We start from the raw sequence: 27,135 nt of genomic DNA, 5'->3' as shown, positions 1-27,135 counted from the left end.
TTTGTTTAGACATTAGCCTTCCACACTTGTGTTAACTTGGAAAAAAAGGTTACATGGCAAAAACAATCATCATCATAATCAAAAACCAGCCCTTTAAGAAGTAACAAAGGTCTAATATGGGACAGATTAATGATTCCCAATTCTGATCTGGGGATGCTCTGTCCCCAAATCATCCAGAGATAAAGTGAAATGATCACAACAGCACTAAGTTTCATTCTTAATAGTAAAATATATGAAGTATATGATCATATCTGGGTACTTGTTAAAATTATCAACATCGTAGAATCTTGGGAATCGTGGCTAATGAGAAATGTCCACCTCTCAGTAGTATTTCTGCATCTCAGAGTCACCAATCTGGAGTAGAGTTTAGAAGGAGAATTAGGTCCCGAGTTGCCCTTTGAGGAGAAGGAAGAGTTAAAGAGAAAAAAAAGGAAGTTGCATAGACTATCTTTTGCTTTCTTAACCCCCGAACCACTTCAGTGTGCTGGACATGACCCTCAGGCATTGCACACTCTCTGCTGAATTACCAGCTATTTGATCAGAGTGCCTTATGGGTTGTATCAGTTCTGCGGGAGAGAGAGAAGAGTGTGGGCAAACGCTTTGATCTAAGGGAACACAGCCCCTCACTGTTCTGTGAGAGACACAAGGTTCCATTTCTCTGTGGACGTGAAGTGTATAAGCAAAGTGGGGGAGGGAGTGCACTGAGTCGGGACTGCAATGGCAATGAGCACCTAGATCCCCCGGAGAGGTGTTGACATCTGCTATTCCCACTAGAAGGACCCCGTCCTTGGGTGAATCAATTTATACCCAAGCCCTACTCAACCCCCAATTGACTCCTGACCACTCATTCTACTCAAAAAGTTACTATTTTTAAGGACCTAAAAAACCCCTTCTTTTATCAGCATGGTGGCAATGTAAACAAAGAAGAAAAGTCCTGGAAAATGCTGGTCCTAGTTAGATTGGCCTGATGCAAGTTTGAGGGAGGAAGCCAACCCACCAGTCCAGATTGGTGATCTCTACAGCTGCAGAAACATTTGTTTCAATTCCTGAAAAAGAAGTCAGAAACAGGTCGTTAACAGCACAACTCACACAACCCTTAACCCGCATTCACGGAATTAAAACTGTGAAGTCAGAAACTTTTCAAGTTATTTGTATAAAGCCCCAGGCCCTGATGGGTGTGTGCGTGTGCGTGCGTGTGTGTGTGTGTGTGTGCGTGCGCGTGCACAGAGATGCCTCTCCTACCGTGGGGAGTTGAATCCGCTGTCCACAGTGATGCTGCTGCTGTCCATGCTGTCGAGACGAGCCGAATGGGTGGCTCGCTGGTTGCTGCTACTGTCGGTTTCTTTGGGGGCAAGGAGGGTGAGGTTCTTCTCAAACTTCCTCTGTAAGTCTCTTTCCTTCTCCCTCTCAAGGAGCCACTGCATGGTGCCTACGTCATCTCTGTTCTTTTCCTCCTCGGTGTTCTTGTTTGCCCCTTCCTCGGAGTCGTCGTCATCGGACACATTGTAATAGTCAAAGGAGGCTTCCTGGTTCCCCCCCGACTCCTGCTGACGCTGGGAACCAGGCATGGCTGGTGCCACCGAGGTCCCCAGGGACGGCTCCAGCTTCTCACAGCGGCCTGGCAGTGTGTCGGCAGGTGTCTTCGGGAGAGATTTGAGGAGGGACAGGCTCGGTTTGTGATAGCTATTTACAGACAAGGTGCTGTGAAGAGGTTTGAACAGTGTGTCTTTGCTGAATATCTCTTTCCTCTTGTCCAGGCTGCTGGGCTCAGCGCCGTGGTGCTGGACGAGGCGTCCATTGGCAATGCCTTCTGCCACTGCGCCCGAAGCAGCTGGGCCCCCACCTGGCCCTTTTGGTGACTCCTCCTTGTGCCCCACCGGCTCTCTGGAAGAATGTGGGGCCTGCCTATCGGACAGAGGCGGCTTTTTCACCCCTTCTGCCAGAGTCAGAGTGTCACGATCCTCTTTGTTCTTTCCCAGAGGCGATGGTGCCGTGAGCACCGTCTCGCTGGAGGTGTTGCACTGGAAATACTCATCTGTAGCTGTTTTTGTTGGACAAGAGTTGAGTTCCCCATAGGATGGCAAGCTCTCGGGTGGTTTGCCTGGCTCCAAAAGGCTACACGCACTAGAAGGTTCCTTGCTGCTACCGACTATTTCTGGAATACACACCTCTTTGTAGCTCGTGGACGAAACATGAGCCCTTTGATGACCAATTGTTTGTGCAGGCCTTAAAGTACTGTCGTCGATGTAGGATTGGCTGGGGGTTTGGTCATCTTGGCTACAGCCTTCGGCCAGGTCTTCTGGTGTCCCTAGAGAAGAAGCCCCCAGAGGGCCCTTTGAGTTATCCATCGATCTGGATCTCTCCTTGGCTTTGCTGGATCTCTCATTCCTGGACCTTCGGTCCTGGGTATGGCTGTGGCTTCGGTGCACTTTTGAGTGGGAGCTTCCCCTGGAAGGTTCAGGAAAAGGCATCTCAGTTCTCCTTTTGGCCAATTCCCCAGACACATCCCATTCTGGTGTCATGGGGAAATGAGACTCAATCACGTTTGTGTTGCTATGCATGATGAAGTTATCTCCTTTGTGTTCAATGATGAAGCAGCCCTCCCTGGGTGCCCTGGTAAGAGGATCACAAAAGTCATACTCTCTGTCACCTGGGATATCCAGATGAGAACCATCCGAAGGGTCTCCTTTAGACACTCGTGTCTTGCTGTGTGACCGAGATTTTCCGTGGGACTTTCGATGAGTCCTACTCTTTTTACTTCTTCCACTGTGATGGGCAGAGGACCCAGCTTTACTCCTATGCGCTTTTTCTTCTTCAAGTTTCTTCATTAGTGCAGTGTGCCTCATGACATTTTCCACGGTCAAGTCCGGGTTAATACGCCTAATGATTTCCATTTCCACTTCCCTAGGGATAGTAGTTGGCGTGTCTTCATCTCGCAGGGGCCACTCCTCAGGAGGAAACTGGGCAGAGAAATTGGCTAGCTGTTTGGTCTTATCTTTTTTAAAACTTAGCCGGAATAACTTTAGCCCAAATTTTTTGGACTGCTTTTCACTATCTTTAGGTTTTGAGAGAGTTTCTGTCTTATAAGAAAAGTTTACAGTACTTTTACTCTTTTCCGTGGGTGGCACCTGGCAGAGTGAAGGAGGGCAATAGGGGTCCTTGCAGTCCTTGGCAGGTTTCCTCTGCAGAGTGGAAGCGTGCATGCTGTGCATGTCCTCTCTGCAGCAGTGGCAAGAGTCGCAGTGGTTTCTGGGCAATGTTCTTTCCCTGACGCAGCCTGAGGCAGAGGGCGTTATGGTTCCGGGTTGTGGAGAGGTACACTGAGACCTGTCAGGTATCCTCTCATCCAAATGGTACCATTTACTGTTAGTTCTTATGAGAGAAGGGGTAATGAAATAAGTCTGTGGGGTCACGATGAAATAGCCATCCGGAGTCGGATAGATCTTCCTCTCCCGCACCAGCGTGTTCAATGTGTGCCGCAGAATTTCTTGGCTCGGGGTGGGAACACCTAAAACCAAAGGAACACGCACTCATGAGAATGTAGAGGGAACCTGTTGCTGGGTCCTGACTTTTCAGAATCTGCTCTGGACTGAATGTTTGTACCCCCACCCCCAATATTCCTATGTGCAAATCCTAATCCCAGATGTGACGGTACCAGAAGGTACACTTCGGAAAGTGACTAGGTTTAGATGAGTTCTTGGGGGGGGGGGGGGGCCTCATGATGTGCCCTCGTGAGAAGAGGAAGAGACCAGAGCTCCCTCGCTCTGCCATGTGAGGGTACAGCCATCCTCAAGCCAGCAAGAGGGCCCCCCCCAGACACCAAATCTGCGGGTGCCTGCATCTCAGAGCTGCCAGCCTTTCAGGACTATGAGAAATAAATGTCTGTTGCTTCAATCACCCCGTCTATGGGATTTTGTTACAGCAGCCCAAACTAAGACAAAATCCTATTGATTTTGCCAAGCTTCAGAGTATTATCACGTGGCAAGTCAGCAGGACTCAGAGGGGTTCAGGAACAGAGGTGGAAGCCAGGTGCAGTGAGATGGGAACTATTGTCACGAGGCCTTTACTGAACTGAGCCATCAAAGGCAGAGTATTTTTAACGGAGGGGAAAATGAAAAATGTTTTACATGATGTAATATACATTTAGAAAAAAGCTTTTCTCAATATAAAAAAAAACAAGGGAAACTGGGTTGAAATAGCTGTCTTGCATTAAGGAAGACATAAAAAGATGGAAAGATATTCCATGCTCATGGATCGGAAGAATTAACATAGTTAAAATGTCCATGCTACCCAGAGCAATCTACACTTTCAATGCTATCCCGATCAAAATACCGAGAACGTTTTTCAAAGAACTGGAACAAATAGTCCTTAAATTTGTATGGAACCAGAAAAGACCCCGAATCTCCAAGGAACTGTTGAAAAGGAAAAACAAAGCTGGGGGCATCACAATGCCGGATTTCGAGCTGTACTACAAAGCTGTGATCACAAAGACAGCATGGTACTGGCACAAAAACAGACACACAGACCAATGGAACAGAATAGAGAGCCCAGAAATGGACCCTCAGCTCTTTGGGCAACTAATATTTGATAAAGCAGGAAAAAATATCCGGTGGGAAAAAGACAGTCTCTTCAATAAATGGTGCTGGGAAAATTGGACAGCTACATGCAAAAGAATGAAACTTGACCACTATCTCACACCATACACAAAAATAAACTCCAAATGGATGAAAGACCTCGATGTGAGACAGGAATCCATCAAAATTCTAGAGGAGAACATAGGCAGCAACCTCTACGACATCGGCCAAAGCAACCTTTTTCATGATACATCCCCAAAGGCAAGAGAAACAAAAGACAAAATGAATTTATGGGACTTCATCAAGATTAAAAGTTTCTGCACAGCCAAGGAAACAGTCAGAAAAACTAAGAGGCAGCCCACGGAATGGGAGAAGATATTTGCAAATGACACTACAGATAAAGGACTGGTATCCAAGATCTACAAAGAACTTCTCAAACTCAATACACGAGAAACAAATAAACAAATCAAAAAATGGGTAGAAGATATGAACCGACACTTTTCCAATGAAGACATACAAATGGCTAACAGACACATGAAAAAATGTTCAAAATCATTAGCCATCAAGGAAATTCAAATCAAAACCACACTGAGATACCACCTTACGCCAGTTAGAATGGCAAAAATAGACAAGGCAAGAAACAACAATTGTTGGAGAGGATGTGGAGAAAGGGGATCCCTCCTACATTGTTGGTGGGAATGCAAGTTGGTACAGCCACTCTGGAAAACCGTGTGGAGGTCCCTTAAAAAGTTAAAAATTGAGCTACCCTATGATCCAGCCATTGCACTACTGGGTGTTTACCCCAAAGATACAGACGTAGTGAAGAGAAGGGCCATATGCACCCCAATGTTCATAGCAGCAATGTCCACAATAGCTAAATCGTGGAAGGAGCCGAGATGCCCTGCAACAGATGACTGGATTAAGAAGTTGTGGTCCATATATACAATGGAATATTACTCAGCAATCAGAAAGAATGAGTTCTCAACATTTGCTACAACATGGACGGCACTGGAGGAGATAATGCTTAGTGAAATAAGTCAAGCAGAGAAAGACAACTATCATATGATTTCTCTCATCTATGGAACATAAGAACTAGAATGATCAGTAGGGGAAGAAAGGGATAAGGAAAGGGGGGGGTAATCAGAAGGGGGAATGAAACATGAGAGACTATGGACTATGAGAAACAAACTGAGGGCTACAGAGGGGAGGGGGGTGGGGGAATGGGATAGACCGGTGATGGGTAGTAAGGAGGGCACATATTGCATGGTGCACTGGGTGTTGTACGCAACTAATGAATCATCGAGCCTTACATCGAAAACCGGGGATGTACTGTATGGTGACTAACATAATATAATAAAAAATCATTATTAAAAAAAAAAAAAAAGAAAGAAATAGCTGTCTTGGCATTCGAAAACAAACAGAACACATACAGAGGCTCCCGTATACGCTGGAAGCTACTCTATACACTCATTTCCTAAGACTAAGCTTCCTTAATAAACCTAAATTGTAAGTTACATAACAGGGCAAGCAGACTTGACCATGGCTCATGATGCACCCCCCAATTTTGAAATCATCACCTTCAGTTTTGAAAACGACTACAGTGTCGGTAAAGTTCAAGTGAGAATGTTCTCCTTCTTGGACTAAGTCAGCAGGATGGAGGTAGTTTTCCTACCTCGTAACCAGAGAGCCCTAACGAATACACCTGTGAAAACTCAGATGCTCTGCGTCCGTCTGGTCACTGAGTCCGAAACTGCCATATCCACTAGAATAGAAATTCCAGAAGAAAATGACAGATACTTCCCAGCACAGTGACCGATGCTGTTTTCAAAGGGATTTGTGTGCAAGTTTGTGCCCTTTCTTAAGAGACAGAATTAAGAGTCTAAGTTCTTAAGAGAGTATAAACTCTCCAGGTTACACAGCATTTGCTTTATTTCTTGGGCATTCTCCATCCCTCAGTGCCGGGCACACGGAGCGTCATAGGACTGACTAGTTTGACCTGCACGACAGAATTTGGAAATTGGTCAGGTTGAATCATACTGCAAATATTCAACCGTGTCTGACCCACAAAATGGCAATTTCATGTGACTCAACTTAACATAAAGCAAGGAATGTAGAGACCGGCAGCCTGGAGCCCAGAGCCACACTGCTGGACTCAGTCACTATTCGCTGGTGGTAGTGGTTGAATTAGGCAACCTCCCCCGCCCACGCCACTCCTCTGTTTAAACCTAATGCCCCAAACCTCAGAATATGACCTTGTTTGGAGACAGGGTCTTCATAGAGATAAACGAGTTATATGAGGTCATCAGGGTGGGCTCTACTCCAACATGACCAATGTCCTTCTTCAAAGGGGAAATTGGGCTGAAGGACGTGCACAGAGAGAACAGTATGAAGAAACTGGTAGGCAATGTCCATCCAGCAGCCAAGGAGCGCGGTCTGGAACAGTGTCGTCCCTTGCAGACCTCAGAAAGAACCAACCAACTGTGCTGATACCTTGATTTTGTAGTTCTAGACTCTTGAACTGTAAGACAATAAGTTTCTGTTGTTTAAGCCCCCTGTACTTCGTTAGGGCTGTGCTAGAAAACTAATACAGCTGCTATCGCCTTAGGCAACTTAACTAACCCCTCTGAGCGTCTGTCCACGGTCATCAGAATGTGGCTGTAACAGCAGGTACCCTCATAGGGTAGTTGTGAGTTTAAATGAGTTTCCTGTATGTAGAGCAGCGCCCGACATATAGTGGGGTCTCTATCAACAGTAGCTATTAATCACCTCAACTCTGGGACAGGACCCATGGAAACCAGATTACCTTCAGAGAACATCGTGAAGCAACCTAGAACAGAAGGGTAAACTGAGTTTAGGCTCCCGCAATCCTTCCCAAACTACAATAGGGGGATATGAAAGCATGAGTAATGGCCTCGGAGAGCGTCCGTGAATGTGAGCTGACCTGCCCATCCATCCGTGTTCCCATCGTCAGAAGGCATCCTTTGTGACCAAGGTGGGAAAGGCAACATTGCTTACGAATCATGTATTGTTTAGTATAATTATGTAATTTTTGTGCTGCATGGTTTCCCTTTAGTCTAGGGCTCTACTCTTGAGAGACGTACGCTGGTTTTTACGCAAATGGCTTCCAGGCTGGTATGATGACAATTTTTAGAAATTTTATGATAGTTTCTGCACAAAATGAACTCCATGTGAAACGGTGATACAACCCAAACCATACATATGAAATTCTTAAGTGCCGTCATAAAACAAACATGCTTGCACCTAAAAGAAGCAAAGAGCTTCTACGCCCTACTCATGACCAGGGCCTTCAGCTGAACAAGTCCGGGGCACCACTCACACAGCCTACAGCCTACCGCTCCCAAGATGAGACACTGTGCCCCCTGCAGCCTCCCGAATGATGCCCACTGGGGTTGTGAGGCACAGCCATGCGGGTGTCAAACCCAGACCAAAAACGAACTGTATCAGACGTGGTAGCACGCTTGCAACCGCGACTGTAACAGACACAAGTTCTTCCAAAAACCCGGTAAGGCTCATTCATAAGCATTCGTGATGACCCGTTTACTCCGCTGCTGGAATAAAGGAAAGCTGAGGTGTAATTCAGAAAAACAGCCGGTACTATAAACAGAATCTGCTGACTGTAGGCCTCCCAAGCGCTGATCAGAGAAAACTTGGGAAAGTATACAGAATCGTGACTACAGGGTCATCATGTCTACTTACCATTAAGAGTTAAGTGCTCAGATTATTCCCAAAGGACGGAATAAGAACGAGTTTCCAAAGAGAATTTACATCTAAAGTTTTCACACCTTGGATTTTCAAGTTTGTCAGTCTAATAATATTTAATTTGGAAAAAACAGGCTAGAAACATTCCCTGTCCAATCCACTTTCCACACGTCTACCTGTGGGTTTTCAAAGCTTTCACTGCGAGTCACTGATACTTGGGATGATTTTTTATTACGAAGCCCTCATCTAAGGACTGGTATTTTCAGTTATCTATGAAATCCAGACTTGCACGAGAAACCTACAAGGCTCACCTGGGAAAGAGATGGCTGTGATGGGTATTTTCAGTGTTTGCACATTCCACCACTTCCAGATTCTAGTCCCAAAATTCACCACGAATTTGGATTGTGAAGGCTTAAAGAACAAAGATAAGCTTTATATCCAAATAGGGCTGAAAGCTGACTTCTCTCCTTTTCCACAAGCAAAAACATCTTTCCAAAGCAAAAACAGATATCTAAAAACACTGCATGTCAACAAGGTGCTACTTAGACTTATAGATCTCTAATTCTGCAGATCTGGCAACTGTTGGAACGAGAGCCCGCGCACACGCTCTGCAGGTTAAGCATTTTGGACGGAAACTTTCAGTGGCCTCTTTGGATGATTTCTTCTTGTGTTTTCAAGAACACTGGCTGAGGGAGAATTCTGCAAGAACTGATGTAAGGGGATGAGCTGGGAGATAAAACGTGGGGTACATAATTTAACATTCTCTAGCAAATTCGAAAGCCAGCTTCAGCCCCATTAGCAGCTCTTTCTCTGAGGGTCAGCTTTCCTCCCAGGAAGATCCGACTGTAACAATTTAACAAGTACTGGTCTGATTTAAATGAACATTCTGGATGGATGGATAATGAGTACTTAGCTGTGAAGCAAGTATGTCATTCTTTTTATACCTTAAAAAAAATTCTTGTTAATGGAAACTGGTGGACAAAAGTTGTTTTCAAAAATTCAACCAATACAGAAAGGTGATAAAAGGGTTCACATGTCAGTATGTCAGACGTTTTTACTAGAAGGCTTTTCACTAAACAACTTTCTTTAGAATATGAATGTCCAAAACAGTAATAGAGGCCAAAGTCTAGACTATTCTTTTTATTTATAACATAGGCATTAAATATGAGAGTTCAAATATTTTAATAACATTCGGTTAGACTTCACAACTTTGTTTTCAAATAGGAAGCTATAAAAAAGTAAATAAGAAAACAAAAGAAGCCCCACAACTATGATATTTAAATCCCACCAGAGTTTCAGCACTGTTGTTGAATATACATTTTGGAATAGAATTCGAATTGTATTAAGTTTCTAAATTGTTTTGTTCTGAAGTACCTTAAATGCCAGCAAAAGAAAGGAAGGAAATCAAAGGAAGACAAGAAAAGAAAGGAGGAAGACAGGCAGGAAACAACCTCATTTAATGAAATACTAGTTTAAAATATGGAACTATCGCTGAAAAAAAGCTTTAAATCATTACTACCGTGCCCTCAACCAGTGGCTGGCAAACTTTTTCTGTAAAGAGCCAGAAAGTAATTATTTTACTTTGTGAGCCATACGATCTCCCAGCCGCAGCTACTCAGCTCTGTAACTGCAGCAGAAGCAGCCAAAACAATACATAAACAGATAGGCAAGGCCGTGTTCCAATAAAACTTTATTTACAAGTACAAGAGGTGGGCCACACTTAGCCTGCAGCCATAGTTTGCCAACCGCTGCCCTAGACTCAGGTTTATGCAGTGCCCCTTCCATCCGGGGTTGACCAATTAGCGTCACAAAGATGAAGAAGGTTAAGGTAGCTCCTCTCGGTCCATCGGACAATAAGGCCTTGAGATCTAAGTTCACTTACCATAAAAGCTAGCAGAGCGGTTGTTGTTTTAAGTACAGGTGATCTATGGATTTCTCTGCAAAGTATTCCAACCTAGTGATACTGTTATCAGCTGCTTGACAATTTACTATTTTATTTTGCTATTTTTCACGATTTATTATTACATACTGGCCCTGTGTTCTTTCCACTCTCTATTTTATAGCCCAGTAATGGGAGAGATGTAACGAATTCTGGAAAAACTATGTGATCTCTCAGGAAGCTACATAAAAATAGAGGGATTTTAAAAGCTGCTGGGGTATTTGATGTCAGAAGTGGCTAACCAGGTATAAGGTTGCGAGAAGGGTCTTTCTTCACGCGGGCACTACGTCTGTGAACGGTGTCTGTCTCCTTAGATCACTGTCACCTGCAACTCTGCTTATCTTAGCTACTGAAAGGAAAAAGGCTTCCTGGAAGTTAACAAAGAAAGACCATCAGTGAAGAATATTCAGAGATAATGTTAGAAAATTTAAGGCAATTTATAGGTTGCAAAGCTGGGTCCGTGTTAGAGTTTTTAAACAGTATACATAATTTCAAAACATGTTAATCAGAAAATTGAAGGAGGAAAAATCATCAGGAGAGAAATACAAAGTTCCTTTGGGGCAAAAGGAAAAGTGGGGAGACTCAATATGGTAGATGAATGTTTAGTTTAGAAGTGGTCCTTCTGCCCTCCCGCCATGGGTGGGGTGCATTTTCCTACACCTTGACCTTGAGTTCAGCCAGGTTTGCTTTGGCCAATGAAACATTAGTGGGTATGGTGTGACCAAAGGGCTGAAGAGCCCTTGGACAACGGGGCCAGTTCTCTTGTGTCTCCGTCATCCCAGAGAGCAGAACAGACCTCTGCTTGTCTCTTTTCCAAAAAGGACTGGGGACAGGTGGAGCAGAGCCACCTGGGCAGGTCCGGTCTGGATCAGCTGACTCCTAGAGAACCCACAGATACGTGAGCTAAATAAACGCTCCCTGTTGTATGCCATGACATTCTGCCATTGTTACCCGGCATTTTGGTAGCAAAAGCTAGTGGCTACAGCCTATAGTTTCTATTACCAAGGTCTCTTCTAGGTTGAATGAAACCTGTGTCAAGGGTTCATTTTTAATGTAAGCACAGGTGGAGTCCAAGCCAAGCTGGCCAACTGGTGGCCCAGTAATGTGTTTTGTTTGACTTGCACGTCACTGGCACACATGTGTTAAAATGTACACACACACACACACACACACAAACTGCCAATAGTGAAGTCTGCAGATTTCATATAAAATGGAATGTCCAGATTCTCGTGAAAAAGTAGGAGGTTTGCAACTCGGGCAGGGTTCTACATTGGGGGGGGGGGGTCACTACACTGGAGCTGAGCAGTGGGCTGCCTCTCCCGAGATAGGGCATGCAGTCTTTAGCTCATCACCGTTCCTACCGTCTTCTGGGGCTGGAGGCACCCAATGCCATTCACGCAACAGCTGGCCTACTATCTTCTTTCAATAACATTTAAGAGAAAAGGAAACATTTTATTTTTGTCTTTCCAAATGGGATCTTAACTGATTTATCAAATATCATATATTAAAACTCATCAAGCCATGACAAGCATGCAAGATCTGTTTATTTTTGACATTACTGTCTCTTTAATGTAATCCCTGGAGACTAAAATTCTCTGACCTGCCCCCATGAATCATGATGTTCACGTACTTCAAGACGGTTCCGGTGAGCTTGACCAGAACCGTGCTAGTTTTTGCCAGAATTCTTCATGGACTCTGATTTAATGTCTTCCTCTTGGTGCCAATTAAAAAAAGTCCTGCAGCATTACCCAAAGACAGCAAATTATTTTTGAAGGAACAGAGGTGCCTTGGCTTTTAACTATAGAACTAAGAAAAGTTTCTGGTCCGTTTTGGCAAAGAATTTTTTTTCTATTACATTTAAATGAGAGGAATGGTCCTTGGAACATCCTCGAGCAATGGAACACACACCTATCTGGAAAGTGCTACGTTCTTTTCCCGTTACCTGGGAAACACGTGGTCAGGTGCTCCATCAGTGCCTCTTGGGTGACGGGTTTTCTGGCGGAGTTCATTGCTGAGATGGCCAAGCAAAGGATTTCCCCCAGTGGGATAAACTGAGATTGACTGATGGGAGACATGCTGATTGGTGACACATCACCTGCAGAAAGACAATTTTCAAGTAAGCGGTTCATTCAAAGACCCGGCCTTTCGTCACACACACACACACACACACACACACACACGCCCCTTCCATGACTCTTCCCTGTTCCCTGTATTAGGAATGGGATCAACTCTGAAGGCAGAAGTGTGCTACAGCCACGGCCACGGTCAACGCCATGCAGGAGGAAAGACATCCCCAGAAGAGTGGACGCTCCAACTGCCTTGACCAACAGACCCTGCCTTGCAAACCTGAGACCTCACCGAAACAGACTCAGTACTGAAAGGCGTACAACACGGCACCGAAAAATGATCTCTGATTTTACTGACTTGGAGCTGGTTTATGTCATAACTGCCCTTCCCATCTCCACAAATGCACCTGGGGAAACGTGAAGATTCATTCATTCCGATGTTGAGTGCTTTCTGTGTCAGGCGTCTGCTGGGGGCTTGGGATTTCCTCGGGAGAGGCAAACATCTCTGCTCTCAAGGAGCTTCTGCTGAAGTGGAGGGGGCAGATAAGTAGACCAGAGCTCACGGTTCACCAGGAAAGGCGGAACTACAGACAGCTAGGGCAGAGAGGGCAGGGTGGGGGTGCAGCAGCACGGGGGTGAGGGCGGTGCTTAGAAGCAGGAAGTGGGAGGCTCCCCCACCCCATGTGCAGCCTGAGTCCAGGGCTGAAGCAGGAGTGTGCCTGGTGGCTGGGGGGTGGGGGGGCACCTGTAAGCAGACGTCTTCTGGGGAGTAGCAGAGAAGGGGCACAGGTATGCAGAGACATCCGTGAGGATTCAGCTGAGTGCCCAGGGCCTTCATCCTATGAGGGACGGTGAGCCACCAAAGGCATTTCAGGAATGACAAAGTCAGATGGGAATTTCAGCAACAGGAGGGACTGGAGGGAGCAGCAGAGAGCAGCTCGCCATCCACAAGGGGCTGGGCTCTTCTAGAGTGTCAGCATGCAGGGTGTGTGTCCTTCCTGTGACCTTCATGTCACGGTGTGGTGCTTTGCAGGTTATGTTCCAAGGATTCTTAGAATTCCCTGGAAGGACTTCTGGGGTGGGGGTCGGGGGGCAGCAGAGGGAGAGGCTGGAAGAGCAGGAAGTCTGACCCTGACACCTGGATGCCACCTGTTTCATACACGGGGGCTCCGTAGGGTTTCATTTGAGAAAAGGCCCTATAGAAAGAGGGTCAAGTTTCCAGCAGAGCAAATATCTGTGAGCTTTGGAGCTTACTTCCCACACGTATCTATGTAGTCTCTCCTTTTTTGTTTCCCAAGCATGACTTCCCTGTCATAGTAAACTGGCCAGATCCCAGACTCGGGTCCGCCTGTGGCCCGAGCAGCGCCCTCCTGGGGTGGTGTCAGGGAGCTCTGGGGTGGCCCAGCCTCCTCTCTGTCGCGGCACGTAAAGCTGTGCCCAGCCACCATCCCTGGTTTGCTGGGAGCCCAGAAGCCCTTGGACAAAGAACCTGAACGTGCTTTGATGGACTAGATGGGAAAAGGTCTGATGGATGAAACCAGGCCAACGGGGCCTGAGAATGAAAACCACCAGGGGAGGGTTAAGTCTAACAGGCGCATGGACGAAGCAGCCAGACCCCAGCATCAAAGTTGGAGCCCCACACCTCCCACCAAACCAGCTCAGTTCAGTGCTTCCCGCTCTCCTGCTTCACTCAGGGCTCCACTCTCTGCAAGATGGCGGTGAGAAGAGCAATTGTCCCAGTGGTCAGAGGGAGGGGGCAGGACCCAAACCCAGAACAAGAGAAGAATAGCAAAAGACAGGAACTGACCTCACTGAGAACCCACAAACTTTGGGGGGCTCTGGGTTAAATTTCATAAAGAGAGGCCTCTTGCAAACCTTTGGTGGGTAGCAGTGGATAGACACGAGAACATGGAATTTTGGCTGTCACTGGGGGTATGACGGGTAAGCTCAATTCATATTGGTGACTCAAAAATGACAGAATTATGAGGGGTGGGACCATCTCAGTGGGCAAGTATGCTACTTCCTAGAACACTGTATATTTTTTTAAAACCTGTTGTGTCCTCAATTAAAACAAAATCTAATGCTAAAGCCTCCTTTGTGACAGATGAACCAGGGGTGGCTGCGAGGTACAATGGAGGTGGGAGTTTGGAGCTATCCCTGTTCAGCTCTCTCCTCCCCCACCGTGGGCCCCGTAGCTCAGCCACAGCCACCGGAAAGATCTTTTCTGGAACTCCTTCTCTGTCCTTCCGCCTTCTGCAGAAAGGACGAGACACTGAGGCTAGCTTCTCGATGAGTGGCCAAGTTAGCCACGTGGACCTCAGAGTCACTTGGGATGATTTTAAAAATGAGATGAAAAGGCAGCTGGGGTCAGCGGGCCACAGGGGGGATCACAGCAGACTCCAGCACCTCTGGACCCATGTACCATTTGGAAGTTGAACACCTTCTGAGATTTGCCTGCCACGATTAAGGAAGGACTTCAAGGATACTAACTACTAAACGTGATTCTTTTTTAAACGCAGGTCCGCTTTCTGATTTTGTATAGGTTCCGGGGAACTTGCACTCTCTGTGGAAAAGCAAAGACCATTAGCAAAACTAAGCACTGCAGTTTAGTCCACGCTGGTCCTTATGCTTTTAGCGGAAATGATGTGTTGGGTTGAACTGCCATCTTCTAAGTTAATTTCTTTACATTCGTCGCTGCCAACTACGAGAGCCAGCATGCTTCGAGTGTGTCTGTCTGAATTACATCTGTTTTGGAAAAGCTCAGTTTCGCTCTAATAATGAACATGTACAATAACTTTTAACTCAGGATCTAGAATGGAATGGAATTTGGATGCTCTAAGTGACACTTTCGTCCTCTCATTTTTATACTGTACTAAGATAAATTATTTCCCACTCCCCTCCAGTCCCCAACCCCATGGGCAATCCTCTCTGCACTATGCCCGGATGCTCCCTGGACGGGCTCCTTCGCTCCACCTCCAGTGTTACCCCTTCCCCAAAGCACCGCCCTCTACCCCGGCGCACTGGACCAGCTTGATGACTGTCAGCTGTCCCTTCTCCAAGAGCAGCCAGGTCTTAGCAAAGCAGAAAACTCGCCACCTCCCTTCCTAAAGTCCTACGGTGACAGCCGCTTGCTACCAGAAAGAGCGCGAGCAGAATGCTCCCCCAGGCCTGCAGCAGCCCACAGGGCCTCGGTCTGGGCCTGTCCAGCCACCTCTGGGACCATGACCCTCCTGCTCCCCCCCCCCCCCCCCACACACACTCACAGCTTCCTCTGCTCTTTGAACACGACAGGCTTTTTCTCAACTCAGGGCCTCTGCATTTGCAGAGCTCCTGGGAGGCCCCTTGCACAGACCTCAGCTGGAGTGGCTTCTCCTTTGGGTCTCAGTTTAAACGGGGCCTCCTCAGGGAGCCTTGTCCCGACCACCTGACCCAATGCTGTTCCTGCCCTACCGCGGACACTCTCTCATGTTGTCCGAGTGTGATATGTGATATATAAAAAATACGTATCTGGTCTTTATCCCCATTCCCTGCACAGAGCTCCTAAAACCTGTGGGATTTCCTAAGTGAGGAGAGAGAGAAGGTGTCTTGTGTTATGTTCATAAGGTGACTTTTGGACCTGAAGTGAAGGATGGGGGGCTGGGGGCCAGGAGAACTCACTCTGTGATTACAGGGTTGGAACTTGCTGTCCTACTCCCCAACCTCTGGGAAGGGGAGAGGGGCTGGACAGGTTCAATCAGTCGCCAGTGGCCAGTGATTTGATTCTGTTTCTGTGATGAAGCCTCCATAAAAACCCAAAGGATGGGGTTCAAAGAGCTTCCAGGCTGGTGAGCACATGGGTATTTGGAGAAGAGCGGTGCACGCTGAGCACGGAAGCTCTGAGCCCCTTCCCTGTACTTCAGCCCACGCGGCTCTTCCTGAGCCGTTCCTGAGCAGTATCCTTGGGAAATAAACTGGCACTCGAATCAGTAAAACGTTTCTCTGAATTCTATGAGCTGCTCTAGCAAGTTACTTGAGTCCGAGGAGGGGGTCATGGAAACCTCTGATTTACAGCCAGTCCATTCGGAGCACAGGTGACAACTTGGGCTTTCCACCGGCTTGGAAGGGGGCAGTCTTACAGGAGTGAGCCGACTTGTAGCTACTTGGCAGCTAACAAATTTTTTTCTGAGCCGCCGTAATTCATATTCTTCTAAAAAGAAAGGGTAAATAGTTTTATATCAGCTTTATTTTCTTACAAACTTCCATGTAAGTATAGTCCTCAGGGAACATTTGTCAAATCCCAAATAATTCAGATAAAACCTGTGGGATCTGATGATCTCTCCGGGTAGACGGTATCAGGAATCAGCCGAATTGTAGGCTGGGGCTAGAAAATTGCTTGGTGGTGTGGAACCCTCCCCCCCCCGAGTTGGTACCACAATCTAAGCAAGCTACTGTCTTCACTCTCTGAATGTGCGTGGGTGGGTACTGGTTTACTGTCTGTCTCACCCACCTGACTATAAGCTCTGCAAAAGAAGAACACATGAATTCTCTGTTCTGACTATATTCCCAGTGCCTAGAATAATGCAGAGGTTACACGAGACACCCAGTAGATGTTTGTTGAATGGAAGAAAGAAAGAAAGAAAGAAAGAAAGAAAGGGAATATCCATTTATAACATTGTAATCCTAGGAATTTCCCAGAGTACTTAAAGGATTGTGACTTCCTTCACATATTTTGCTAAATAATTGCAAAACAAACAAAATAACAAGAGACCAAATATACTCAACCAGGAAATTTCTAAGACTCCTTCTCTTGGTTTCATCAATATCAGTGCACCGAAACACAGCAGTCATCACAGAAAAATAATTATATATTGAGTGACGATCAGGACGTGCATTTAAGACCTATATTTAAGGAATCGTAGCTATGTCTTAATACAACACATTATTCAAGTTCACCATGATTTTCTATGGATCTTTTATATAAGACCTGCTTCGGGAGCCAGCTAGTCACTCTTAAAATACTAGAAAATACTAGAAAATTTGGGGTGCCTCAGTCAGTTAAGCGTCTGACTCTTGATGTCAGCTCAGGTCATGACCTCAGGGTTGTGAGCTCAAGCCCTGTGTTGGGCTCCATGCTCAGCATGGAGTCTGCTTGAGATTCTCTCTCTCCCTCTGCCCTTCCCTGCCACTTGAACACTCTCTCTCTGTCTCTCTCAAAATAAATAAATAAAATCTTTTAAAAAATACCAGAAAATTCTTCAAACACCTGGACCACACTTAATGGTCAAAAAAGAAAACAAGGGAATGTAAGTACTTCTCAAGTATTATGGTCACCATAATGTACAGAAATTACCCGATTGTGTATGAACTATGAATTGTGACTTGTCTCTAATTTATGGGATGGGTTTTTCTATTGTCAGAATGAGCTCTGAACACATTCATAAAGACAACTCATAGCTACTTTGCAGGCTAACACATTTTTTTCTGGACTGCCACAACTCTGTCCTGTGGTTCTAAAAATAAGGGGTAAGTAGGTTTTATTTCAGCTTTATTTTCTTATAAACATCCATTTTTAAAAACAGCCCTTAGGGAGCACGTGTCAAATCCAAAATAATTCAGACAAAACCAAGCACAGTGCCCTGGACAGAGTAAGCATCCCATAAATTTCTGGTAAGTCAATTTACAATCTGAGAAGACATGCCAATATTCCAGTTGTGATCACACCTTTCTGACTTTAAGAGCATGTAACATCAAAGTCAAAATGGCTCAGTGAGCATTTGGACATTGCTTTTCTTTGAGGTACCGGTCAGCTGAGCAGCATGAGGGCAGAGGAGAGCGCCAGGTGCCGCGTGGGGCGGGGCATGGGGAGTCCGGCTGAGGCGGAAAGCGCGCATGCGCATGCGGGCCGGAAGCCGGCAGCCTGCGGCACCTGGGCACACCTGGGCACAGCTGGAGCACGCTGGGGGTGGGATGGCGAGAACAACAGAGCCAGCTAGAGGCTTAGATCTAACTCTCAATGCTGATGGGGAACCTTTGCGTGTGTTTGTCCGGAGGAATGACGAGACACGTCGGTGTTAGAAAATCACTCTTGGACAACTGTGGGAAACAACCCCCCCCTCGCCCCCCGCAACGATGACAATTGCCCAGGCAGTGGACAAGGAGGGTCTGGAACGACGGGCGGAGATCATGCACACGCCGACTTTCTCTCTCCTGTACCGTCTGCCGCGAATCATTTCCACCTCAGAAATATCTTCATCACGAACATACATTTTTACTATTGAAACCCCCCCCCCTTCCCTTCCAACTTTTGGCCAGTTCCTTTGTTGGAATTATTTCAAAAAAATTCGCCCTCACGTAATTCATCCTTTCAAGAAATCCATTTGAGAGCCTGTTATACATTCAATACCTTTAGGCACTCATGTTGCAAAATGGGTCCTATCTTGGTTCTATTTGTGTGCCAAAAAAAAAAAAAAAAAGTACTGTAATAAAGCTCTGTTCTTTATAAATGCCATTTTTTCTCAGTCATTAATTTAGGTTCTCTGTAGTCTCCAACCTCTGCATCCGAGGCAGGGAGACACAGCTCCTGAGAAGACATGACTTTCACAACAATTCACAACCATCTCTTCCCAGACGATACCTGCAGCTTTCCAAAAGCTACCCAGCTAGAAAAGCAAACATAAATCTATTTCCTTCCATCTTCATGCAACTCTATAAGAAAAAGACGGCCAAAATTTTTCCAGGAGAACCAAATCATCATAAACTACACCCTGGAAAGTACTCCAAAGCCCATCTTCTATCCTAGCCTTCTTTAATCCAGTTTTTTCAACCACCACCATTATGTTTAAATTATCCTGTTTTCCTTTTTATTTGTAAATACTATTTTCTGCCGTGAATGCCAATGTAATCTGTACTCTGGATTAAAGAGTGACCCGTGACCCTAGGGAAGTTCATCAATCAAAGCAACCTATTTCCCAGCGCAGTCCTGGAACTGTGCTAACTTATAATCGGGAAATTCCCAACACATAAAGGCATTCCGGAGATATTTTGATAAGTGCCCAGTCTCTCATAACAAAATACAATTACCACTCTGCGTCTGTTTCCTCATCTATAAAATGAGGGTTTGGAGATGATGTCAAAGATTCCTTCAGGCTCTCCATGATTGTATAATTCTTTATCAATGCAGCAGAATTCTGGCATAAAAGCATAATACAGTACTCATGTGTAGGTCTATTTCCAGCTTGCTGGAGAAACTATTTTAATACTCAATCCAATCTGAAAAAAGGAGGCTTTCATTTCAAAAAGAATAGCAATATATATTGGCCATTCATCTCTCCCCTTGTAATAAAGGCCTCATCGTTTGCTCTTTCTAATTCAAAGTCTTGCTCAGCTTTGCTCCTCAGGACTAAAGTGTGTCTGTTTTTGTTCTCGGTGTTGCCAAAATTAACACTAAAGTTAAAATTATAGATGCCAATAAAATTACCACATGCAGTAGATACCGTGACTCATAAAAATGGTCAAACATGCCTATAAAATGTAGAGTGGGCAAAGCAGCAATGCAACTGTTATCCTTTCAATAGACTGTACACAGGACTCCTGACATGCCAAGTTTTATCTGAAACACCCTTGAGCCTGGGGAAGTCATAAGCTCTCTGAGGTTAAGCGAACAATGTCTCTGAGGCAGAGCCTGAGACAGACCCTGGGTTTTACAACACAGTTCAATTTATTAACCCCAATTTTATGTATAAATGGTGTTTGGTTCTTTTAACAGATGGTCTACTACAATATTTTTAAGAAGCTGCCCAGAAGAACACATATTCCCCTCCCAGACCCTCTCCAGCAGACAGCAACCCCCTCGCAGGGGGGCAGAGCATACAGCTCCCGTTAACTCACACGCTGCAACATTTTCAACAGCTTTCCCTTGAAACCAAATTACTATCCTTGATGTTCAAATGTTTGTATTTGAAATCTAAAAGGAAAGTGGCATTGAGAAAGGCCCCTTTACCAGTTTACCGTATGTTTGGTTTAAATGCCACTGATTTCAGAAATTAAAGGCTGAGCCTTCACTGTAATCGTTGATGGCAGTACAGATGACATTTTTTTTAAGAAAAGGAATTTTAGAACATTTAGAAATTCTACAACAGCTTTTGCAAATATACCTGGTGCTTTATTTCAATATGTGATGGATCTCTTAAAGAAGGTCCAATTCCTAAGCTATCACTTGAATAAATCGTCTTAATTCAAAAGAGAAATGTAAATGAGGGGCTCCCATTAGTAATACCAAAGTTAGTGGTGGCCGGCAACCTATGACTTCACTAAGAAACTGCACATGAGAGTAAACAGAAGCAATCATGGTGGCACACGGCACACACGCGTGCGCGTATGCACAGATGGGCTGAGGTCCACCCTATCCCCTGAACCTTCCTGCTTCGCAGCCTAATGCGTAGACGCGCGGCTCCTAGGTGTACTGACAAATCCACTCGCTGGTCTGTAGGAGAAACCCACTACCTTCCTCACTCTGCAAGCTTTCATTAGTCATATTAGCTATCGCTCTTGTTCCTGAGATTTGACTATTGATAAAAAACATCATTGCAGGATAAGCAGAGATGAATAAGCCAGAAAGGGTAGAGAATGAGGCAGAGGAGGGTGACCACAGGACAGTGATGGCCGAGAACCCCCTGCTAGGGGGCCACTGTCACCGTTACCAGGGATGACCGCCAACGCCTGTCTAATCATAAGCAGCTAATGCTGCTGGACCATTTTGCTCTTGCAATAGATTCGTAGCTGAAAAGTTAGGATGGCAATATGAGCCATCAGGCCAATCATAGGCTTCAGTAATTCACACCTTTGCTCGGGCTCCACATTACGACCCGAGAGCAGTGTATGTTAGGCACCACGGACTAAATCCAGCAGCGCGCCCTTCCCAAGCAGGCACGCACGTGTTTGTTGAAAACCTAGGCACCGCACGTACAGACAAGGCAAGGGAAGCCCCGGCTAACTTCCAGACGTTTCCATCACCGGCTGCCCCTTTGCTCTCCAAACGCTCATCCAGGGCTAAGGTACAGCCGTGTACCACCAGGAAGAAAACCGTGATGACATGCCAGTCCTAGCTGACAACAACGGGTAAGACCTCTCGGATGTCGCGCGATCCTGTGAGGCCCCCGGCCAACAGGAGTCCTGTGGAACACAGCGTCCTCCTCCTCCTCGCTGGAAGAGTGTCATGCAAGACAGAACCGACATGCCTCTTTCAAGCTACCGCGTAGCTCTCTTCCATCTCCATCCTCTACCAGAACCCAGCCTAACACCAGAGCCGTAGGAGACGCTCCATTTCCACGGATGATGTTTCTCGATGACAATTTGATACGTCCGTCCGACATCTCCAGGGTCATTCGCTTCCCCTGTTTACAAGTCAGAATTGCCACAGCTGTTCTCGGCCTCTGTCCTCCCTGCTTCACCCGTGCAGGTATGGCAAGCGCACGGTGACTGATTTCTCTACAACGCAATTACACCGGAACAAGAAGGCCTAATGAGATACAGTTCAAATATATATAAACGCTGGCAGTTCCCAAATCGCAGCAAAATTATACCGAATGACTGCTACCAACTCCCCAACAGCTGAGCACTCTAGCACCCCTGTCAACGGCCGCGGGGGCTACTGTGGAAGAACACGCAAGAGTCTGCTGGGATGGAGGCGTGCAGAGGCCAGGGACACCACAGAGAACACTTCCGACTCCCTGCGCCAGCAAGGAACTTTTCTCTCCCAAGTCCCGCATCGCAAGACAGGGGTCGAGGCCCCGGACTCTGCAGCCAACACCAGATTCAGAGCTTAGCTCTGCTCCTCATTAGATGCAGGATTTGGGGCAAATTATTTAATCCGGCGGCGGGGAGGGTCGCCATTTCTTCTTTGGTAAAGGGCGCAAAGTGAGGTCCACTTTGTAGAGCTGAGGGGATTCAGGAGATAGGGATGTTGAACGCTTACGCTGTCCCTGGGACCAAAAAATATCCGACAAATAGAAATAGTATTACAATTACCTTCTCTGAGCCTATCGGAATTTATTCATTTTACTCTTTCGTGGTGTTTGAATTTCTACCAATAGGAAAATCATTTGGACCTAAAAAGAAACGTTGTTTTTTCTTTTTAAACAAAACTGAGACATCTGCAAGAAGGCCACGAGGGCAATAGTCTTTGTTACACTGATATGAGTTAGTTCAATCAGACCTCTCACCTCTCTATTTTTAATGTGAGCACGAGCACTGAGCGAATGGAAGAGTCTGACTGGGAAGCAGAAAAGTTAAGATACACACACACACACACACACACACACACACACACACACAGCATTTGGCATGTATTACCGGGCTGGGGGAGAATGGTCTGAAAGCAAACAGGAAGCATACATTACCCAGGGACCCTGGAGAGGAGAGCACCAGAAGACGGGAAATTGGATGGGTAGATAGTTACAAGGACACCAAGTTTGGCTGGGCCAATCTGTTACCCAAGAAAGGAAACTCGACACTTGAGTTTGAGCACCCTTGGTGCTAAAGACCAGGGACACCAGGAGCGACATAAACTTTGATAGAACCGTGACGGTCACCTCTCGTAAGGAACACGTCTTGTGGGATTCAAGAAAGTCACTTTCACAAGCATATTCAGTATTTAGCATACTCTTACCTACAGACAGCTTGTGCGATAATATTCTTCCTAATCGAGGAAACCATAATCAATGTCCACACGTAAGGGCCTCGTCTTCACATTTGTTCTGAACAGTAACAACCCTTTATAAGCTGCACGTCTGTAATCCTAACTCAAGGGAAGACCAATCATCGTTTCCAGAGTCTGAACTCCCGACGTCTACCCTACATTAATCTACCCTGGGAAGACTATTAACATGAACAAAACAGATCATTCTCACCCTCTGTGACACATGAACGCTTTTTAAACTGCCTCTCTTCCTAATCAACTACTTCCTGAGTGTTTCCATGTGAGGGAACTACTAGGAGATATGAACTTTGGAAAAAGGCATCAATCTTGATCCTTGCCTTCAATGAGCTTATGATTTAGGTGCGGAAACATGATACAAATGTGTGAAAATACAAGCAATTCTAACATATTCAAATTACCGTTTACAACATCCTTAGAAGAGATACAAGAAAATATAAGAATGACTACCAATTAAGTCCTACGATAGGAATTTATTAATATATAATTATACCCATCTCTCCAAGAGAGAAATAGTAATTCCCCAACAGCATTAAGAAATGACCTCCTGTTGATTAATCAGGGAAAGCTTTATAGGAGAGGGAGACTTTGAATAGGGTCTTTAAGGATGAATGGAATTGATGGGTGTGGGGACCTTATATAATTACTGTACATTCTCAACGTACTATGATGTCACCAAGCATGTGACTGACTCTCCACTTTGCTCTGAAGATGCAGAGCGCTATCACAGAGAAGAGACATCCTTGACAGCAAAACAGGAAGCAGCTTTCTTCCCCTCCGCAAAAGGGTGAGCTAAGGGGATGGATATGAAAGCAAAGAGAAGAGAGATATTCGAGAAGCCGATCCAATGTATAGTTTGCATTTTAAAATGTTCGAATTATTATTACAAATGACATAAGGGATTTGGTACTCTCAGAAATATCTTTAATGACAAAGAGTTGCTTAACCTATAAATTCGGTGAGATGGTAAAACCATCTCTCGGATTTGCCAAGTTTCATTCTGGAAACACAGCATGTAATGGAATTTGGAGGACCCCATTTTGCCATCTCCCTACGGAAAAAGAGAAAGCCCTTGTGTGAAAAGCCCATGGATGTTGTAAGAAAACAGCTATGTAATAATTTGAGTCCTAAAGCAGACTCGGAAGGAATACGCTTGCTTGGTTTACAGCCACCTCAATCTGATGTTAGTGTTGGAAACAGTCCCTGAGCGTCTAAATCAGGCGCCCTCGGATTTTAGTGCACTGCGTGTAGGTTAACGGGCCAAACAGCACGCCAAATTTCAGGGACTATATTAATTGAGAAGAAAAGATGTCAGATAGTGTTTACCAAACGCCTCCATCAAGAACAGTGGAAGAGATCCTACGGCTGATGGAAATCTGGAGCAGCTTAATTATTCCCTATTTGCAGATCCTACAGCTGTCTGACTTTTCAGTTGGGACGTGACTTAGGATGAATCATGCATCTGGGGGGCAGCCTACGTGAGGCGCTTCTGCTGCCTCGATGGAGGCCGCACGGGGTTATAACAGCAAGCCCACCTTTCAGAGGACAGCACACCCTCATCAGAGCGGGTGTAGACATTTTACCGTATTGCTTCGCACACAACAACTCTTGAAAGAAAAGCAGGGGAAACCTACCTGACCCTTTCTGGACTGGCTCCATCCCGCAGGCAGCTTTGACGCTAAAGCCTGGTGCGTGCAAAGGGCTTTGCATCCAGGCACAAGAAGGAGCCAGTAACAGAAACGGACGTCCTAGAATCTGGAATAAGAAGAAAGAGTAAGCCTTCGAGACGTAACAGCCTCAGTGAGCATTTCAGATGGGCTGCTGAGGGCACGTGGAGCACAACAGGAAGCCAGTACTTTACCTTCGTCCATCTACGTTTAAAAAATGAGTTCCAGAACTCTCAGCTCTTCTTACAATTCAGTTCTCGAGATACTGGTTCGAGTTCGGTTCAAAAGCTGGCAAAAAGCACCTTAAAGAAGGCTCTGTGAATGTACTTTGCTGGTTAACGATTTTAGGAGAAAAAAAAAATCCTCTTTACCATTCTTTCATCCTATTTGCCTGGAACAGCTGGAATCTGTCCCATGCCTAGGCCATATATCAGAGCCACCTGCACTGAGCCCACATCCCGCTGCAGTGCCTCAGGAATCTGCAATGTCACTTGGCTTCTGCCTTGTTCTCTGCAAAGTGAAGTCATCGGGACGGATCAGCCAACCTGACTTCTCACTACCCTGCCCAGAATCCTTTGTGAACTGAAATGAGTCATCGCTCCGAGAAAAGCTACAGCCTCTGGTTGTCTGTGCAGGCTCCTTTGTCTGTGCAGTGCGGAGACGCAGGGCTGGGACTGTACCCCAGGCCCGGGGCTGCGAGGGGTACAGCCTCCTCTCCGAGGGGCCCAGCTCGCCTCCCGTGCATCAGCGCCAACTCAGATTTTTTTCATCATTAAAACACCAAAAAGGGCAATATACCTCCAGATGCTTGAAGAAAAAAAAATACACATTAAAATGATTCTAGCGTCATATACTCACCAGTCTGTAATTATAAACCTGACACATTCTCTCTCTTTTTTTTTTTTTAAGGCTGGCTTTTCATTGTGATGAAGGACGAATCTCCCTCCTGTGTGTAACAGGCGGTTCTACTGCACACTGGATCAAAGTTTAGCTGCAGTGAGCTATTTGTCATAAATTCCAGTCGCCGTGCAAGCCCTTGCAAGCCCGGGTCTCCTCCTTCCCGGCACAGCCGGCAGGCGTGCAGCAAAGGCGGCCCGCCGCTCACTGCCGCGGGTGCAGCCTCTGCGGCCGCCTAGAGAGGCGGTGTTGGGAATGAGGTCACTATGTCAGGAACTCGTTTGCAGCGTGAGCCTCTCCTGAGCTCCCAACACCACCAAGATTGCACGGAGTGGTAGGATTCGCATCTATTTTTTAGATCGCTGCTTCCTCTGCTTTTTGGGAAAAAAAAATCTGTGTCTAAGATCAGTAAAGACAAAAAAAAAAAAATCGAATGCATATTTGCATGCAAATGTCTGTTTCCCAGCACGGTTTGGGCTGCACCACACTCCTCATCAGCCCCGCACTAACTCGTGCACACGCACGTGTGCGATCGTATTTATAGACACACATACACACAGAACCATAGAGAAAATGATTCATCTCTATTTAGAGCACAAGGCACCGCATATAAACATCTCCAGAGGAAAAGGGGGGGTGGGTGTTTGGCAGAGGGGAAAGGGAGAGGGGAGTATCAGCAACCACGTTCAAAGCACAGAAAAATGGAGGCTGGAGGAAAAGAATCGCTAAGGAAGAAGAGAATTCCGTTGTATTAGTACTGATGCTGCCCAAACCGCCCCCAAAGAGAGAAGAGCAGAGCAGGCGCCTCTCACAGTCTGCGCTCAGGAACCAAACAGGGGCCAGGAAACTGTCCAATACACAGAAACCAAGTAGATGTGGGTGGCAGGGGCTGTTGGGACGGCCCGTTCCCCACGTCCCCGTGAATGCAGCAGCTAGCCTAGCACGAACATGACGCAGAGGGTGCAGCCAGTCTGGGAGTCCGGAGACGGCAGGAATCTCGCCGTAGGACTGTCCCAGATCACTGCAGTGGAAGGATCCGCGGGCTCAAGTCCCACCACAGTCATAGCCTCTCTGAACTTCTGTGATTTAGCCTGTCACCGCCCCCGTCCTGCAGAAGCCGGGGCCTCAGCCCAGCCTGAGCCTCCCCTAAAGCCCCGGTGAAGGCCCTCCGTCCCCGAGCTGAGTCCTATGACCCCGCACAGTGATTCCCATTCCGCCCTCGGAAAATAAAAAATGTATAACCCTCTTCCGCCTGACAAAATACGCAGTATCTACAAACCAAATTCCCGTCCCTACATTCCGAACCCTTTCTTCTCCCATGGCCTACAGGTTGGGACCCTTTGTAAGCAGGCACACTCTATGATCATTTATTGACAGACTGATACACTTGGTCTTGACATTATTAAGTAAAACTTCTTCGACTCCTGCAACCGTCTGAGCTTCCGAGTCCTCTGCCCTCGTGGTTTCCCCTCTTGGCTTCCGATCTGGCACGCCGGCTTCCCTCTTACAGTGCTGTAGGAAGAGCTGAGGACACTCTGGCTGCGCTCTCCCCTCCCTTGTTCTGGACTCGACAGTCACA

At 46.2% G+C, this 27,135-nt stretch overlaps 1 protein-coding gene across 7 annotated transcripts in view; it reads right to left on the bottom strand.

Annotated features, from left to right (window-relative positions):
* STOX2 (storkhead box 2) overlaps nucleotides 1-27,135 on the bottom strand; it is a 209,027-nt gene that overhangs the window by 7,916 nt on the left and 173,976 nt on the right. For 3 of the 7 annotated variants that reach the window (XM_026508571.4, XM_044387593.3, XM_048226227.2), the window contains 2 exons: nucleotides 12,176-12,328; nucleotides 1,243-3,508 (listed from right to left, as the gene is read on the bottom strand). In XM_026508571.4, coding sequence (XP_026364356.1) covers nucleotides 1,243-3,508; nucleotides 12,176-12,328 — 2,419 coding nt within the window. Of the gene's footprint in view, nucleotides 1-220; nucleotides 1,047-1,238; nucleotides 3,509-12,175; nucleotides 12,329-24,626; nucleotides 24,748-24,853; nucleotides 25,916-27,135 lie in introns of those variants that run through there. The other 4 variants (XM_057303374.1, XM_026508573.4, XM_048226228.2 and 1 more) reach the window with 4 other exon arrangements.

This window comes from Ursus arctos, unplaced genomic scaffold (assembly GCF_023065955.2).
Source record: "Ursus arctos isolate Adak ecotype North America unplaced genomic scaffold, UrsArc2.0 scaffold_27, whole genome shotgun sequence".
In the NCBI taxonomy this organism is placed as follows: Eukaryota; Metazoa; Chordata; class Mammalia; order Carnivora; family Ursidae; genus Ursus; species Ursus arctos.
Note: the sequence above shows the minus strand (reverse complement) of the source record. Positions and strands in the feature narration are given on the sequence as shown.